A 17,327-nucleotide genomic window follows, 5' to 3' on the forward strand; every position below is an offset into this window, starting at 1 on the left:
TTTTTTTTTTTTTTTTTTTTTTTTTTGTCTTTGGTTTATATAAATTTGGCTTGGTGATGGACATTTACAATAACAGTCACTGGTAGAAATTTCTGAAATACACTCCCAGGATGGCATTTCTGTAAATTGCCGTTTTATAATGTGCATACAGATAACAGTCTGCCTACTAATACTGTAGCTACTTTGCATATAGAGAGAGCTTAGTTACAAGTTAAAAAGCATTTAATTTTTTCGCTTTACAATCCTAGCTACTGAGAGTCAATAATAAAAATTAAATAGAACAGAGAAGAGAAATTGAGAGAGAAATCTCGACGGGAATATTTTGATAATTAAGATCTCAAACTGAAGGAGAGCATCAAACAGCTCGATCAGTATTTATAGTGCTTGTGTAGGAAAAGGCTTGTAAAAAACAAACAAACAAACAAATAATGTTGTAAAGTAAGGACAGTGCTTAAAATGTTATCCTTTGGCTGGCTAAGCTGCACCTTCCGGCTGTTGTGCCACTGGAGAAGGGCATGCAGTGGTTAGTTGCCATTGTGTTTGCTGTTCAGGAACGCTGAGGCAGGATAAAAATCAGCCTTTTCCTGATTTGTTTTAAAAATAATCTGCGAAAACAAAATCCTTGGATGGACTTTAGTGCTGGTGAAAGCGGTGTGGGGAAACCGAACAGGAACAATATGGGTGGTGAAAGCTGTTTCTTCTAGTGATAGTCCCTATTGTATTCCACTGAGGGTTATGCGCATGCTTCCCTGTGATGTCTTGCTAAAGAACCTCAGAGCTGGATGGACCCGCTCAAAGCGGGAGAAAGTAGTTGAGTGTCCCATGGCTCAGCCAGGTGCTGATCCAAAGTCCACTGAAGTCAGTGGAAAAGCTTGTAAGTGGGTTTTTTTTCCCTGTGTTTTTTTGTTAAGGTATTTGGAAATAGTCCCATTGGCTTCACCGGGTCCTATCTGAGCAGACAGACTCCAAAAGCAGTCAGCTATGTCCTTGTGGTTTTCTGTGTTATCAACAACTATCCACCGGGAACTGGGTTTTATTTTTTCCCTCTGATTCCTTAGTAATGTCAACACTTGGGGCCAGATCCTGCTTGCCTCAGTTATGCTCCAAAGGGCTCCTTGCGCAAGCAAAATGAGCAAGATTCATGGGGTGAGACATTCTGGCGAGGTTGGTGTATTGGGAACCAATGAAAGAACTCAGCAGTGTCTCTGAAGGCTTCCCCAGTGTCTCTGAATGCGATGGGCAGTGCGAATCCCAGACCGCCTGTCAAATCGCGGTATCAAAGACTGGCGACCTTTGAAGCCCAAGATACAAAAGAAAGAGAGAGAGAGCAGAGTGAGGAAGGCACGTCTGAGGGGAAAGGTGGCTCTGTGGCCTGTCAGCTCTGTGTCTTGTAAAATGTTCATTTTTCAGCTTTTCTCTTTAAAAAACAAAACTTTTCATTCATGATTCTCTGTTATTTCTTTCCTTTGCAGGGTACAGAGAAGGGCTTCTCTGGAAGAGAGGACGTGACAATGGGCAGTTCTTAAGCAGAAAATTTGTGTTATCAGAACGGGAAGGCGCACTGAAGTACTTCAACAAAAATGATGTAAGCATCTGGGGCCACAGCACAGTCACCAGAGGTTTTGTTCACGTGGGTTTGTCTTTGATCAAACAGTCCCCATGGAACCATTTTGTCATAAGGAGTCACTAACTTTTCAAAGGCGCCAGGTCGTTTATTCTTCTACTGCTCTAGGAACGAAAGCCCAAGGCCCAGATTTGTAAAAGTATTTAGGTATTGCTGGGCTCAGTGGTACAATGTTGAACTGATTTAGGAGCCAAAATTTCATCTTAAAAGGGGATTTAGGAGGCCAAATTCCATCAACTCTCAGTGAGAGTTTGGCTCCTAAGTGCCTAAATCCCCTTTCAAAATATTTGGGCTCCTAAATCAGTTATGCATTGCAACACTGAGCACAGCAACATCTAAATACCTGGGCCCACATGTGTAGAGTACTGCAGCACCCTGATCCCATCATCTTTGTTTTCTGTTTCTCTTGGCTCTAGCTCTGCGATGCTAGATCATAAGGAGCCGCCAATCCTCTCTACATCAGTTTTATGCCTGGGGCCACACTGTGGTGGCGGCAATATCACACAACAGAGGAGAGGCTGCACGCCCACTGTGGTGTTTGGATAGCAGAAGGAATTTGAAAGCCTACGGCAGCTGCAGTCCTTGGTTTGTAAACTCCAAGGGCACAGAGGGGCAGGCAGTGAAGAGTTCTCCTTTGGATTCTGAATGCTCCCTTAAAGACCATGACAAACAGTCATAAAGGAAAATGCATCTGTTTTTTTTATATTTCAGTGTCAGGCTAGGAAGTATTTGTCTTCTTCTCAGGAGAGGATCTCATCTATTGTAAGTGAAACGTGGAGCCATTAAAAAAAAATTACATTTGTAATGAATGGACAGGAACTTTACTGTCATGCACTCACCAAGCAGAGAAATCCAATGTGCTTTCCTGGCCTTTTTACATAAACCCAGCGGTGCCTTGCCGTCCTTGTGAAAACCTGGCACCTCTGTGGGCCCCAGTCAGTAGGGAAGAGAAGTTGATTTGCCACCTGCCCCACTGCCTGCTCTTGACACATACCTGTGCTGGATAGCTCAGTGGTTTGAGCATTGGCCTGCTAAATCCAGGATTGTGAGTTCAATCCTTGAGGGGGCCATTTAGGGATCTGGGGCAAAAATCTGATCTGTCTGGGGATTGGTCCTGCTTTGAGCAGGGGGTTGGACTAGATGACCTCCTGAGGTCCCTTCTAACCCTCATATTCTATGATCTGTCTCTGAACAGTATTCCGTGCCGGAGGCAGCGCTGCCATTAAACGCATGATGGTGCAGCTAGTCTGTATGAATGCTGGATGAAAGTATGTGGTGAGATGTGGACACTGGACATTATTTTATTTGTTTTACCCCCAAATCCTCTCGTTAGTTTCCCACACTACAGTTCTCCTTCTCACCCAAGTAGAACTCTTGTTAATGTCAAACCCAGGCAGTGCTGCGCCCCCCTCTCTCCCCCCCTCCTCTCACAACTCCCCCCCACAACTCCCCAACCCCAATCTTGGTGCTTATCTGTAAGTACCGTTGGGCCAGTTCATTTAGTGGTGTCAGGAGTGACATTCAGATTCAATACTAACCAGCCGATGCATCGAAACAGTGTCACTTTTAATGCTGATCCCTCTCCCTCGCGCCTCAAGCATTATCCCTCTGCTCCCCTGCAGCCTTTTTTTAATGTCAGCCTTATTTCCTCAATCCTAGGATTTGCCAGCCGTTTTGTGTACGGGCTTAATGATTGTAAGATCTTTCGTTAACAAGCCGTGGGCAAAAATTCTGTTAAAATAATAGTGGATCGAACCAGCAGCAGTCTTTTGTGGCGGCTTGATGAGCGATGGCGTCATGGAGGGGAATGGTAATGGAGGGAGAGACATCTCTCCCGGTACTTTCTCCTCCATTCCCAGTGGCTAATTTAGAGGGGTATCGCTGTCGTCATCTCCACCACGTGCTCTCTGAGGCAGTCCTGGTTTGTGGGTGGGAGAAATGCAATCACAGCCTAAAAGGAAGTGAGAGTCTCTGGTAACCCAGATGAAGTTGCTTTCGTCCACTCCAGTGGTTTAAAAACTTCTTTCATGGTACTCAATGTGACGCCAGCACCAACCACAGATGTGATGGGAACCATATTGTCCACACACTTCCACCCTGCTTGGATTTCCCCACCACCTCTCACATCCACATCGAAACCACAGTAAGGCTTCATGAGCCCAGGGCTGCACACTTGTATCCGCTGTGAGGTGGGGACTTACCCTCTGGTGACTGGGATACAGGAGCTCAGCTAGTCTGACCATATGCACATGGTAAAAATCAGCTGCTGTGATCCTAGATCCTAAAAATAATTGTGGCAGACGTCGCATCTCACTCAAGCAAGTAGTTGTAAGCCAAGTCATGGGAAAAGAAAAACCCCTCACGAAGCCTGTCCACAGAGATAGCGATGTTCATAAATCCAGGATTTTGGTAGGCCCATTCTTCCAGGGTTCCATTTCTTCCATTTTGGTAGGCCCATTCTTCCATTTCTATTGGGCCTGCTTGTGTATTGTGTCATGGCTGGCTGGCTGGCTGCCATCTCCAAGGCATATTAGATATATTTGAAGTACTGCCTGTTCGTTGAATTCAGTACAAGTATCTTAGGCCACCTACAGGAGGTGGGAGCTGGTTTATTTTTCTTCTTGGCTGTAGGTGGAATGGGCTCTCACTTGTACAGAGTAAGTGCATGTCTGTTTCTTCTGGCTCTAAAGCCAAGGAATCCAAAATCATCACCAGTCTCTCCTCTGAAGGGGCACTTGGCTATTTTGGGATAACTTTGATCAGGACCAAGTGGTCCATGCCATGCTGTATTTGAGCCCCCTGTGAAAAATGGGTGTAATGATGCTTTCCTACTTCACGATGGCCTTGGGAGGCTTATTTCAATGAGCACTTAGAGATCTTCGCCTAGAAGGGGCGTTGGACAAGGGACTATGACTAGTGTAAATTCACTGTTGAAGTAGTTGGGAGAAGAGATTACAAAGAATGAGTACCAGCCTCCTGGTCATTGTTTCTGTTAGAACAAAATAGATACAGACTGCTGGCCAATTTCCACCGCTGAAAAAACATGGCTTCCAGCAAGTTTAGTGGCTGTTCCACTCTTATGCATCTAATCATAGGGCTTAAAGCACTTGGCACCTCCAGCCAAGTGTCATAAAAACAGTCTCCAGTTTGTTCCATCTTCATCACGCCAGCGCAACCCGAGAACTGAATGTTTATCCGAATGGTCAGAAGGTGAAGCATGAAGTAGAACCGGTCTATCTACGTGTGACCTTAGACGGCACTCTGAGTTACCATGCCCACCTGAGGAAAAGAGCAGCTAAAGTTAAAACACGCAACAATCTTCTTAGCAAACTGGCCAGGTTCGTCATGGGGTGCCCGTGCTCCAACTTTGCGGACGTCAGCGCTTGCCATCTTGTATTCGGTGGCGGAGCACTGCGCACCAGTTTGGAGTCAATCGTCACACACCAAACTGGTGGGTACGCAGTTACATGCCGCCATGCGTGTCATCTCCAGCACCCTGCGTCCGACTCCACTCCCATGGCTCCCAGTTCTGAGCAATATCGCTCCTCCTCAGATCAGACGAGAGGTTGCCACTGGCAAGTTACTGGAGAAAGTTCGCGCCAACTCAAGCCTGCCGCTGCACAACGACCTTTTTAAGCCACCAGCTGCATGTTTGCTGTCACGTCGCCCATTATGGTCTCATCCATCACGCCAGGACGTTAGGGCAGGAACACTCTGGCGAGAGGAATGGATCTGTTATAATCCCCAGCCAGTCCCTCATCGCCGACCCCACAATTTGCCCGCCTGGTTTTGACCTGCCCCATCGCCAGTGGTCCCTGTTGAACAGGTTCCAGACTGGGCAAGGTTTCTGTGCAGCCCACCAGTATTGCCGGGGCCTTCATCACAGCCCTTTGTGCAGCTGCGGCGCGACGCAGACGATGACGCATGTTGTCGATGAATGCCTGCTGACTAGGTTCAGCGGTGGCCTGGAAGAACTGCATCACGCCACTGAAGATGCCAGTGCTTGGCTAGACGACCATGCACATGCTAAATAAATAAAAGCACTTACAGGGCAAGATCCTTGACTGACATCAGTGGGGCTACTTTGATTTGCACCAGCTGAAGTTCTGACGCACGGTGCATAGCACTTTTAGGGCCTAGTTCTCCATTGTCTTACACCAGTTGCACCCAGTTGTAAGTGAAGGGAGCTACAGCGGCATAAAACCAGTGGTACCAAGTGGACAGTAGTAGGGTCCTTAATCGTCAAATGGCTTTATTCACCTTCAGTAGCTACATCCACAGAGGGCCCCTTTGGGGCAGGTTAATTGTTAGACCTACTTCATATGAGTGGAACCTGTGCTACAGAGGTTCAGTGAGTTGCCTCGGAGGGAGTCTGTGTCAGCCCTGGGATTAGTGCGCAGGAGGTTCCAGCTCCCAGACTCCTACTTAGACCTAATCCGTAAAACAGATCTAACCAGAGAAATAAATGATTTTCCTCCTTTGCGAGGGTTGGAAAGTGCTCGGCTGTCTCTTGCTCTGCCCAAGGACCTCCCAGTGTGGGGGCAGATAAGAGCAATGTGAGGAGTTCAGTTAAAAGCAAACAAATGTGTTTGTGTAGGAGAGACAGCATGACCCATGTGGAAACTGGCACTTTGCATCCAGACAGATAGCGTGGCAATACGAGATTCATTGTCATTGGCAAGGGAATAATGTTCCGTTCTCCCAGGCCAGCAGTGGACTGGTCCAGGATGCTTGGCATGCTGAAAGCATCCTGGCCTATTTGGTAAGTGGTCTGTATTTTTTGCCTGGCTGAGCACATTTGTAATAGTGCTCAGCCAGGCAAAAATGCAGGCCATTTGCTAGTCCGGTGAAGATGCCGGTGGGAATCTGGAGTCAGGAGGAAGGTGACTGAGAAGGGCGTGGGAGAGGGGGTTCTTGTGCTAGGGAGGAGGCATGTCTGAAGTCACTGTATTGCACAGCATCTTGTCTTGTGACCTAGCTGGTTCACCCCTCTTCTGGCCTGAACCTTCCCCCTTGTGCTATAGTATTACACCAACTCTGCTGTATTTCCCAGAGCTGCAAAGCGCTTTCCCAAGCTGATGGCAGCCGTTCATGGTGGGCTAGGTAAGTTTGCTGCATAATCACCAGGCCGTTTTGTTGACCAGCAGCCTGAATAGGGAGCATTTCTGATTACATGAACTGCACGCTGGTTTGAAAGATGCTTTTCTGGTTGCTTTTCAGATGTTTATTCATTCAACTGTGTTTTCCAGGCAAAAGAACCCAAAGCAATTATGAAGATTGAACATTTAAATGCGACTTTCCAGCCTTCAAAAATAGGGAACCCACATGGACTACAAATCACTTACTTGAAGGACAACAGCACAAGGAATATCTTTGTCTATCATGAAGATGGCAAGGTGAGAGCTCAGAGCTAACGGAATAGGCTGGTTTAGGTCCCAGGTGACATGGGTGCTTCCACAGAGCCTGGTCTAAGGGATGCACTTAGGGTGACCAGATAGCAAGGGCGAAGAATTGGGACGGGGGTGGGGGTAATAGGCGCCGGTATAAGACACAGCCCCGTATATCGGGACTGTCCCTATAAAATGGGGACATTTGGTCACCCCAGCCTAGATGCAGTAGAACAGCCACATCCGGTGCCCCCTTGCCTAGCGCCTTCCAAGCAATGGAACCACAGGGTTAGTGGCAATAAAAATTCTCTTTTTATTTAATAGGAAGCAAATAGAAGGGGCAGAAGAGGCAGAGCCTCCTGGGGAGGGGGAGGGAAGAAACCAAGTGGTCCCTGAATGCCTCTAAATAAATGCATGTACTGTGTAAAAGCTCAAAAGCTTGTCTCTCTCACCAACAAGTTGGTTCAATAAAAGATATTACCTCACCCACCTTGTCTCTCTAAATATATGTAAGAGCAGCGCTGCCCATGGGCACCCCAAAATGCAGTCCTAACCCACTTCCCCCTCAGCTGTGTGGCAGCCAGACTGGAGAGGCAGTTGCGACAGTTTGGGGGGGGTATGTCTGCCTCCAGTTATGAATTCCGTTGGGTTGTGTGAACACAATCTGTAATTGGAACCGTCGCTCTGGATTAGATCATCCACTCTGTCGCAGGAACGTGACGTAGTGGGGAAGCTGTGTCTGGAAAGCTGCGACAGGCTGTCATCAAGAGCCATCCGGACTGAGTGGCTCTCCTCTGGTGAAACAATGGGGCTGCCCCCCATAGGGCCAGTGACTTTGAATAGACATTCGATGCCAAAACCAGTTGGAGGGTGGAGGGGTCTGGATCTCCTCCAGCCTACACACCTGGCTGAGAGAATTGTTGTTTCCTGGCTTGACCACCTGAGCTAGAGGGGCAGAGATTGTTTCAAAAGGTGTGCTCCTCCTCCAAGCCAAAGGAAGCTGTTCCATCTCCAGGAAGAGAGAGCCCAGCAGAGGAGCTGTGGCTGGAGGTACCGTGTCTTCCCTAAGGACCTAACTTGGGCTCACCAAAGGGGATGAGATCAGCCGGAGGGGGTGTTCAGCAGTTTGTGATTTTCCGTAGAGCTGTAACTCTCTTGTCCTTCTTAAGTGTTGTGTGTGTGTGTGTGTGTGTGTGTGTGTGTGTGAAAAATCCCTTTCCTAAGCCTGTGTGCCTTGCTCTACTGCCATGTGGTCCCTGAAGGGTATAACTAAGACCAGAGCTCCCGCAGCCACGTGGTCTCTGGCAGGGAATGTGTCCAAACAACTGGGGGGATCAGGAGGACAGAGGCTTCAGGGTCTGCACCTCAGAATGCACCGGAGAGACCCAGACTTAGAAGCAGGGATCCAGAGACGACAGGTAACTCTTGATGGTGGAGGGAGGAGGGAGATGTTACCGCCCACGTGTCGCCTCTGGGCTGAGGAGCAGCAGCAGAGCCAGGAGTGTCAGGGCAGCAGCGAACAAGCGCCTCAGGGAGCTTCTAGTGGCAGCCAGGCTCTGCGGCCAGGGGCCAGCTCCAGGGGGCATCGCTGGCTGGCGACAGGCTCTCACGGGAGAGGCAAAAATGCATCAAGGGGGCAGAGCGCATTTAGAGCGGAAAGCCAGGGGCCCAAGTGGGCCAGGAGGCTCCCAGCAGGTTCTGATCTGCCGGTTCCTGGCAGGAGGTGACGGTTTTCAGGGGGGTGCGCTCCACAGAATTGAAAAACTCTGTGCTAAATAGGAGGCAGAAATCGGGAGGGGGGGGTGTGACCCTGCATTGCCTCTGCAGTGGTCAGTCACTATCCAGACCCAAGGAGCTTAGCAGTTCATAGGATCCAGTGGTTGGCTCCCATCACTGGTGTCGTTTCAGAGAGTGGGACCGGAGTGACAGGAGCCATCTCGCAACCGTATTTCCTTCCCGCAGCTACTTGGAACCCACTGGATCATAAGGCCAACCCTGAAATGGTCATCAAATTAAAGCCCACAGCTGTCATGTTTATGGATTGATTTTCCTTTGGTTGTCAAGCTGCCTTCATCCTTGGACACTGCGTGAAACTAAGCAGGGACTGTCAGACTAGCACAGCAGGGTTTCACAGTACTAGCCATTCCTGCAGGAGAAGGATCACCTTGCTGCTTAACCAGTTGCTCACTATCTGTCCACACAGACCTCGTAAATCCAACAGCTTTCCTAGTGGCAAGCGGTCCAGATGCAGGGTAGATTCACTCCCCAACTCATCTCCAGACAAAACAGGCCCGTGGTGCTAATAGGAAACAATGCCTCATTGATAGATCTGTAACAAAAGCGATCTCTCTTCCCCTGTGACAGATTCAGGGTGAGGTAATTCTTGAGAACACCTTTTTGCTTTTGTGCTGCGCTGCAGTGGATCTGAATTGGCTTCCTGCTTAGTTCTGACCCTCCTTGTAGGCAGCAATTAATGTGTCCGGTCAAATTAGTCAGTAGAATGATGCGCTTCCATGGTGTTCGCTCTTCTGTCTAGCAAAGGATGGATGGACGGATAGATGAAAGCAAACACCGATTCCCCATTTTTAAACGGGTGGGTCTTGCCTTAGGCAGGAAGGGGTGCTTGATTATGTCTGCATACCTTGTGATTGCTTTGGTGATATACTTGCAGAGCTGTGTTTCTTTAGCCTAGTGGTCTGAATCAAGTGGCGGTGGCTTCTCCGTCTTAGCACACTGCAGTTCATTGCTCAGCGCGCAAGGAGACAGTCACAGTTAATAGTGCAGTGTGTTTCTGAATCTCAATGAGCTGCCCCCTCAGGGGCTCTCCCCAAAAACTCCCACTGCCCCACATGTGAAAGCTGTGACAAGGTATCAGAGTCCTATACAATGGAGGTGATGAACCTGATCACGAGGTAGCTGTTCAACATGGCAAGGTGTCACTCATGTCATGGACAGTCAATTCCCTGGTAACAATTTTACTCCAGCGACTCCTGCTTATGAAAGACGTAGATGTTATCATGACTATTTATGATTGGTTTAGTGCTGATGATCTACTTGGCCCTGTACAGCACACAAAATAGAAACATTCCCTGTCCCGAACAGCTGAAAGACAGATACAGACAAGATGAAACATACGGGAAAACCCAGACAAGGCTAGGTTTTTTTCTTTTAAAATGATAAACTCCCTGCTGAACAGCCTCATAAAAGAAGTGGTTTGTGTGGCTTTGTCTGTTCTTGTGGTCTGATTCTCCTCTCGCCCTGGAGTTATTCCTGCGTTACAACGGTGAGACAAGGTGGGTGAGATCATATCTTTATTGGGCCAACGTCTGTTGGTGAGAGAGACAAGGTTTTGCGCTTACACAGAGCTCTTCTTCAGGTGAGTGAGAGGAGAATCAGACCTCTGATGTAGCTTTTATATGCTGAGCTGTTGTTTTTGTGTAGACTATAAAGCAGCAGTTCTCAAACTGTGGGTCTGGACCACAGAGTGGGTCACGACCCCCTTTGAATGGGGTCACCAGGGCTGGCTTAGACTTGTTGGGGCCCAGGGCCGAAGCCAAAGCCCGAGGGCTTCAGCCCTGGGTGGCGGGGCTCAGGTTGCAGGCCCCATGCCTGGGACTGAAGCCCTTGAGCTTCAGCTTTGGCCCCCCTGCCCAGAGCAGTGGGCTTCAGGCTTTGCCTGCCCCCTCCCCCCCCCCCGGGGCAGTGGGGCTTGGGTGGGCTCAGGCTTCGGTCCCCTCTCCTGGGGTCGTGTTTGTTGTCAGAAGGGGGCGGGGGCCGCGGTGCAATGAAGTTTGAGAACTGCTGCTATAAAGGAATGACCTGATTTGGGACTTTTCCCTCTACTGTCACAGGGCCTCATTCATCCCCAGTGTAACGACCGATGTTAGCGATGTTCCCTCAGAACTGAATGTAGCCCAGCTCTAGGGGGAGGTTTCATTAATGCAGTGTCGGAGCTCAGTCGTACATCAGCATGCAATGGGTGGGAGGTAAACTTACTGAGAGCGCTCTGGGATTGCTCTCCAAGTAGTTCTAAGAGAACGCTCCTCTCATGAGCTTGGGTAGTCCAGAACGTGGAGTAATCACAGGCCCATCTCAATGGTTATTCAACCAGTTAAATAGTTATGAAAAGAGCCCCACTGTTTCCCACAGAGTTTTCACTGAAACAAAGCGTTGCTATCTCAAATGGCACTAAATGTTAAAAGCTAGTATTAAATTTTAAATGGAAAATGTATTAAAGCTGGAGGTGATATTGTTTAGCTTTAAAAGGGAAGGGTGGTCTTCTGGCCAAAGGGCAGGATGGGACTCAGAAGGTCGGGGTTCTGTTTCTGGCTTCCTGGGTGACCTCATTCAAGTCACATCATCTACCTGGGCCTCAGTTTCCCCATCTGCAAAATGAGGCTAATAGTCACTTCACCTCTCTGCAGCTTAGTTTCCTCTCCCAGCCTTTGTCTGTCTTATCTGGTTAAGCTCTTTATTGCAGGGATTGTCTCTTACTGTGTTTATGTAGCCCACGTAGCACAGTGGGGTCCTGAACTTGGTTGAGGTCTCTAGGTTCTAATGTAATACAAATAACAGAGGGACTCGGGTGCTATAACCAGGAGATGAGTGTGGCATAAATACCTAGGGCCTCATCTACATGGGCAAGTTGCCCTGGTATAGCTTAAGGTGAGAGTTTAAACCAGTGCAAACCACTGTGTGGGTGGGTGAGATTCTGTGGCCTGCGTTGTGCAGGAGGTCAGACTAGATGATCATAATGGTCCCCTCTGACCTTAAAGTCTATGAGTCTATGGCTAGGTCTGCACTACCTGCCTGAATCGGCGGGTAGAAATCGACCTCTCGAGGATCGAATTATCGCGTCTCATCGGGACGCGACAATCGATCCCCGAATCGACGCTCTTACTCCACCAGCGGAGGTGGGAGTAAGCGCCGTCGACGGGAAGCCGCGGAGGTCGATTTTGCCACCGTCCTTACAGCGGGGTAAGTTGGCTGCGATACGTCGAATTCAGCTACGCTATTCGCGTAGCTGAATTTGCGTATCTTAAATCGACCCCCCCCCTGTAGTGAAGACGTAGCCTAAGATTCTTATTCCGGTATAAGGGTGGCATTTTTTGTATTGGTTTGGTTTTTTGTGTTGTTTAGTTAGTCTACTAGGAACAGGTTTAAGTTAAACTGAAATAGGCTTGAATAAAGGCTGGGAGTGGATGGGTCATTACACAAAGTAAAAACTGTTTCCCCATGCTAATTTTTCCCCCTACTGTTACTCACACCTTCTTGTCAAGTGTTGGAAATGGGCCACCCTGATTATCACTACAAACGTTTTTTTTCTCCTGCTGATAATAGCTCACCTAATAGCTCACCTTAATTGATTACTTTCGGTACAGTTGGTATGGCAACACCCATTTTTTCATGTTCTCTGTGTATCTTCCTACTGTATTTTCCACTGCATGCATCCGATGAAGTGGGTTTTAACCCACAAAAGCTTATGCTCAAATAAATTTGTTAGTCTCTAAGGTGCCACAAGTATGAGCATGCACACAGGAGTTTGCACTGATTTAACTATATTGGTTTCAAAACAGATTTAAATTAAACTGGTTCAGCTCTCTCATGCAGACATGGCCCCGGTAGATGCCTACTTGTCTCACACATGTGAGGCTTAATTTATTAATGTTTGTAAAGTGGGTTTGGCGCCTCAGATGGAAGGTGCTGTGGAAGGACAAAGTCTTGTTTGAAATATGCACGCTGCTTGGGTAGGAAAGGCTGAGGAGTGGGAATTGATCACTTTTAACAATCAATCTCCTGAGTCTATTGTACCATTAAAACCTATTCGAGTAATTGAGTTGAGTGACATTGGCACTAGCCCAGACCATTCACACACAGCACCATTTACATATGGCTACTGGAGTGTTCAGGGTTTAGCTACTGAATTGGTTTCCTGAGCTCCTCTCTACAGGAAGTCTCCTGTAGGACACCCTGCTTGGAAGGCGAAAAGCCTCAAGCTGCTGGGTTACTACCAGGCTAGAGAAGAGATGAGTTGGGGGAGCCCCTCTCCCCAAAGCTGCCCCTGTTTCGAAGCCATACACCGAGCTTTGGTAAGGTTCTGAAATGTTTGGTTACTGGACTGTGCTGGGTCCAATAGAACTGAAAGAGGTGTCAACATAGCATCTCTAATACAACTGGGGATGCAGATATCTTAAGCAGCTGTTGCTTGAGAGCCAGCTATTCCGGGGACTGTCAGGTAGGAAGGCACATTGGAAGGTTGTAGGTTTCCCTGGGCTCATGAAGCTGAGGCTGGGCCCACAATATATGGATGCTCAGGTTCAAGTCAGGAGCTGGAGGCACAATGTGGTTGCTTAGAGTCAAGAATCTGGAGTGGGAGTCTGCGTTGGCAGTTGCTCTTTTTCTCCTTCACAAGTGAGGTGGCAAAGAGCTGAGACCCCACCAAAGTCAAATGTAACAGTCAATAGCTTCGTTTCCGCTTGCTGAGGTATTAGAGGCATAAAGCGATAAATGAGTCTCTTTTCTTCAGAGGCTGTTGAAAAGACATCCTTTTAGTCATAAAATAGGCAAGGAATTTTACGTGTTTTTCTGGTTGATATGTTATTTTGAGATTATTTCCCTTATATTTATAATTTAATTTCAATTCCTGATGGTTGATCTTCCTGTCTTGCCATACTCACCTGTAGATTTTTTTTCTGACTTGCTAGAATAAACTTGATTTTACCATTGCCCTCCTTATGTTGGGATAGCTGTTTAATAAGATACGAAACAAGTCAATGGAGCAATGACAATTTACCCTAGCTGGGGACCTGCCCCCATGTAAGGAGGAAAGATGTCATAAAACACTATAACACATTATAAGGGTCAGGGAGGCAACCCTTCAACCTGAGATCCCAAGCAAACTACTGATCCATTTGGTGGCATTGTATTTATTCATCTGCATTTTGATAAAAAACCTCCCCCCTCCCATAATTCTAACTCAATTTGCTCATCACTAACATCAGATTCCACTGCCTTCTGCTCTTCCTCTTTCTGGTGGTATGGTGAGGGCTGGGTCTGTTTAGTTACTCCAGATAAAAGAGTAAAAGACGACTAAGTAAAATCTCAGACCTTTGGCCAAGACTTTCCAAAATGCCTAGCAATTTTGAGTGCTACTATTTTTGCCGAACTTGAGACACTTAAAAGACCCGTGAGTTTTCGAGGGCACATCATGTTCTGAAAAATCAGGCCCCTTTACGGTGTCTCAGGTTGGACATCCAACAATGGAAGCCTTCAAAATCACTAGCTGCTCTTTAAAATCTTGGCTCTGAAGCATAGAAAAGTTTAACATCCCTAGAAGTTGGCTTCAGGTTTGATTTATTCTCTCCTCTGCTAAAACAACCTCACTTGAAAGAGTTTGAGATGTTTATTGTAGGTTCAAGTCTCGCTTACTTAAAGTGTTCCAGACTTGTGAGTTAGTGAAGTCTTCACATGTATTAATAACATGCAGTTATTTCAAAATCTTCCTCCACACTAATGATTATTGAGATGCAGACATGTGTCAGACATCCCTTCCAGAACACCTTCCATTGTCCCATACCTTTGAATTGTAATGCAGTAGTTGAAAGTGCACTGATGCAGGTAATATACTTTTAAATTCATTTAAAATGTCCTGAATGAAACTTAAAAAAAAGTCCAACAGCACAAGATCTGGAAATCTCTCCAGAAACAAATCCACAAATCAGCCTGGGGGGGAAAAAGGGAAATTAGTACAATCTAAATAATTAAAGACATAACACAAAGGGAGAATTTACTCCAAAAAGGAAAAAGTACTAGAGACTCCAGGAAGTCCATTAAGGACTTTACTATTACTATAGATTTTTACATGGAAGGTGGTCAGAAATCACGGCAATGGGTGGCAGTATAAAACCCTAAAATAGGCCCAAATTCAGCAAAGAATTTAAAATATGTGCTTAAGCCCCATTGGCCTCAATGAGACTCAAGCACATGGTTAAGTCCTTTGCTGAATTGGAACCTACCTATAGTCTCTCATTCACTATTGAAATGTTGACTCCCACTTTCTATCAGCCAGTGATGCCAGCCTACGTTGCTCACTTGTTATGTTTTCAAGCAAGCATTCTCCCATACGGCCACTCACGCTTGGGATGAACTCACCGTAAATAGCCACAGAGCTCCCTCATTAAAACTCTCCTTTGCTGTGATGCCTATAATAAATTTTACCACAGGCTGCAGGTGTGCTGAGACCATTGGCTGTCAGGCTTGACCAATATTGTCTCATTGTTTCCTTGTATTTCCCCCTCTGTCTATGTCCACCTGTTGTCTTACACTTAGGGTATGTCTACACTACAGGATTAATCCGAATTTAGATAATTCGAATTTGGGAAACAGGTTGTATAAATTCGATTGTGCGCGGCCACACTAAGCACCTTAATTCGGTTTTTAACCACATTAATTCGGTGGTGTGCGGCCACACTACCCCATTAATTTAAACACAGTAATTCGGTGGTGTGCGGCCACACTAACCCTAATTCGAATTAACAAAATCGATTTAGGCTCTACTCCGTTCGTCGAGGTGGAGTACAGAAATCGATTTAAAGGGCCCTTTAATTCGAATTAACTGGCTCTGTAGTGTGGACGGGTGAAGGGTTAATTCGGATTAACGCTGCTAAATCCGAATTAATCCCGTAGTGTAGACCAGGCCTTAGATTGTAAGCTCTTTGGGACATGGACTGTCTTTTTTGTTGTGTTTGTACAGTGCCTAGCACAATCGGGTCCTGGTCCAGGTATCCAGGTACTCTTTGGTGTTATGGTAATACAAATTATAAATAATAATAAATGCACCTTCTGAATCACCAACCTCACTTCCTGCAGCACCTGGGCTTTCTTCTGGAAACCACACATCCTAGTCAATCCCAGGCCCAGCTTGACTTATTTTACCTGGATAGAGATCAGACCTCTGAGGTGTTGAGCTGCAGGCTGGGAGCTATGGATTATGACTCATGCGGTACAAGTTTTTTTCTCAACCCTAATAGAACTGTGTTTGTTTTGTTTTGAGAACTTCCCAGTTCTGCAGTGACTGTTTTATGTTGTGGCATCTGGAGACTGCTGCATGTTACCAAAGCGCTAATAAAATGCAGTCTGTCAGATGAAATGTTGTGTAAGAATCCTTTGTGGTAAGCTTTGGTGCAGGGACTTCAGACATATGTACAATGAAATGGCAGCTGTACACTGTGATACTGTGTGTTCTGTATTGTCCAATCCTCGTCATAACAATCCCATGTAGGAGAGAAGAGACAGGTCTCTGTTGTAGTGAACATAGAGGGGTTTTCTGTTAGTTCTCTGACTGTAGCCTCCAGTCTGACTAGAAGAACATGTGTTGCTTGTGGTTGCCACACAGGGTCTCCCCATGGCCTGTCCTGAGCTAAGCAGTTGTAGAAGTAATTGCTGACTACACCCCATGTGTTAATGAAAACGATTACTGCATAGTGTAGGTGTGGCCATTGCCACCTGCATGTATATTTCGTCCTGTACTCAAAGGGTTAGTTGTCATTCCACTGTTTCCAATAGAATATGAACGCTGTGCTGCAGAATGTTACCAAGTCTTTCAAGCTGATCACTGCTGGCTAATGAAGGGGGGGGGGGGAATACAAAAGGAGCAAAACTAACTTCTTTTGAAATAGAATACAGTGTTCAAAGAACACCATTGAGACGAATGTGAGAAATACTGGGTAGTGCAATTCAGCCATGGAAACTGAATTACATTCTAGATTTTGATTTAATTTTGTTTGTATCTTTAGGCTGCAATTCAGCAAAGCACTTGAGTACGTGCTTAACTTGGGGCACGTGCTTAAGTCCATCCCTCTTCGGCAAAGCCCTTAGGCACCCTTTGAACTCAGTGGGGCTTAGGCATATTTTTAAAATCTCTGCTTTTGCCTGGCCCTCCCTCTTCAGAACCACAGGGCAGCTGAGCCCTGTTCCCGGAGACAAAATGATGGGGAAGACAAGTCAGAGCAACATCACCGCAATGATCACAGTGTAGATTGTATGTTTGCTGACTCCAGCCTCTCTTTTTCATTATCAGGAAACAGTGGATTGGTTCAATGCCATCCGTGCAGCACGGTTCCATTATTTACAAGTGGCGTTCCCTGGAGCTAGCGATGTCGATGTGAGTTTTTCCTTGTCGTTTTTAGCATCTCCTTAACAAGCTGGAAAGCCTGGCGAACCCTCCATTCTTCAGTGTCTGCTTTACAATTATTATGTTAAAATGATTTTACTGGGAACTAGCGTCCAGGTGCAGCACCTGCTACTGCATCTAGCCA

At 46.8% G+C, this 17,327-nt stretch overlaps 1 protein-coding gene across 1 annotated transcript in view; it reads left to right on the plus strand.

Annotated features, from left to right (window-relative positions):
* The window catches only part of ADAP1 (ArfGAP with dual PH domains 1), a 110,046-nt gene that overhangs the window by 81,987 nt on the left and 10,732 nt on the right, over positions 1–17,327 (plus strand). The window contains exons 5-7 of the mRNA XM_026650727.1: positions 1,473–1,585; positions 6,874–7,020; positions 17,090–17,173. Coding sequence (XP_026506512.1) covers positions 1,473–1,585; positions 6,874–7,020; positions 17,090–17,173 — 344 coding nt within the window. The remainder of the gene's footprint in view (positions 1–1,472; positions 1,586–6,873; positions 7,021–17,089; positions 17,174–17,327) is intronic.

This window comes from Terrapene carolina, unplaced genomic scaffold (genome assembly GCF_002925995.2).
Source record: "Terrapene carolina triunguis isolate 2854851 unplaced genomic scaffold, T_m_triunguis-2.0 Scaffold93, whole genome shotgun sequence".
NCBI lineage: Eukaryota > Metazoa > Chordata > Testudines > Emydidae > Terrapene > Terrapene triunguis.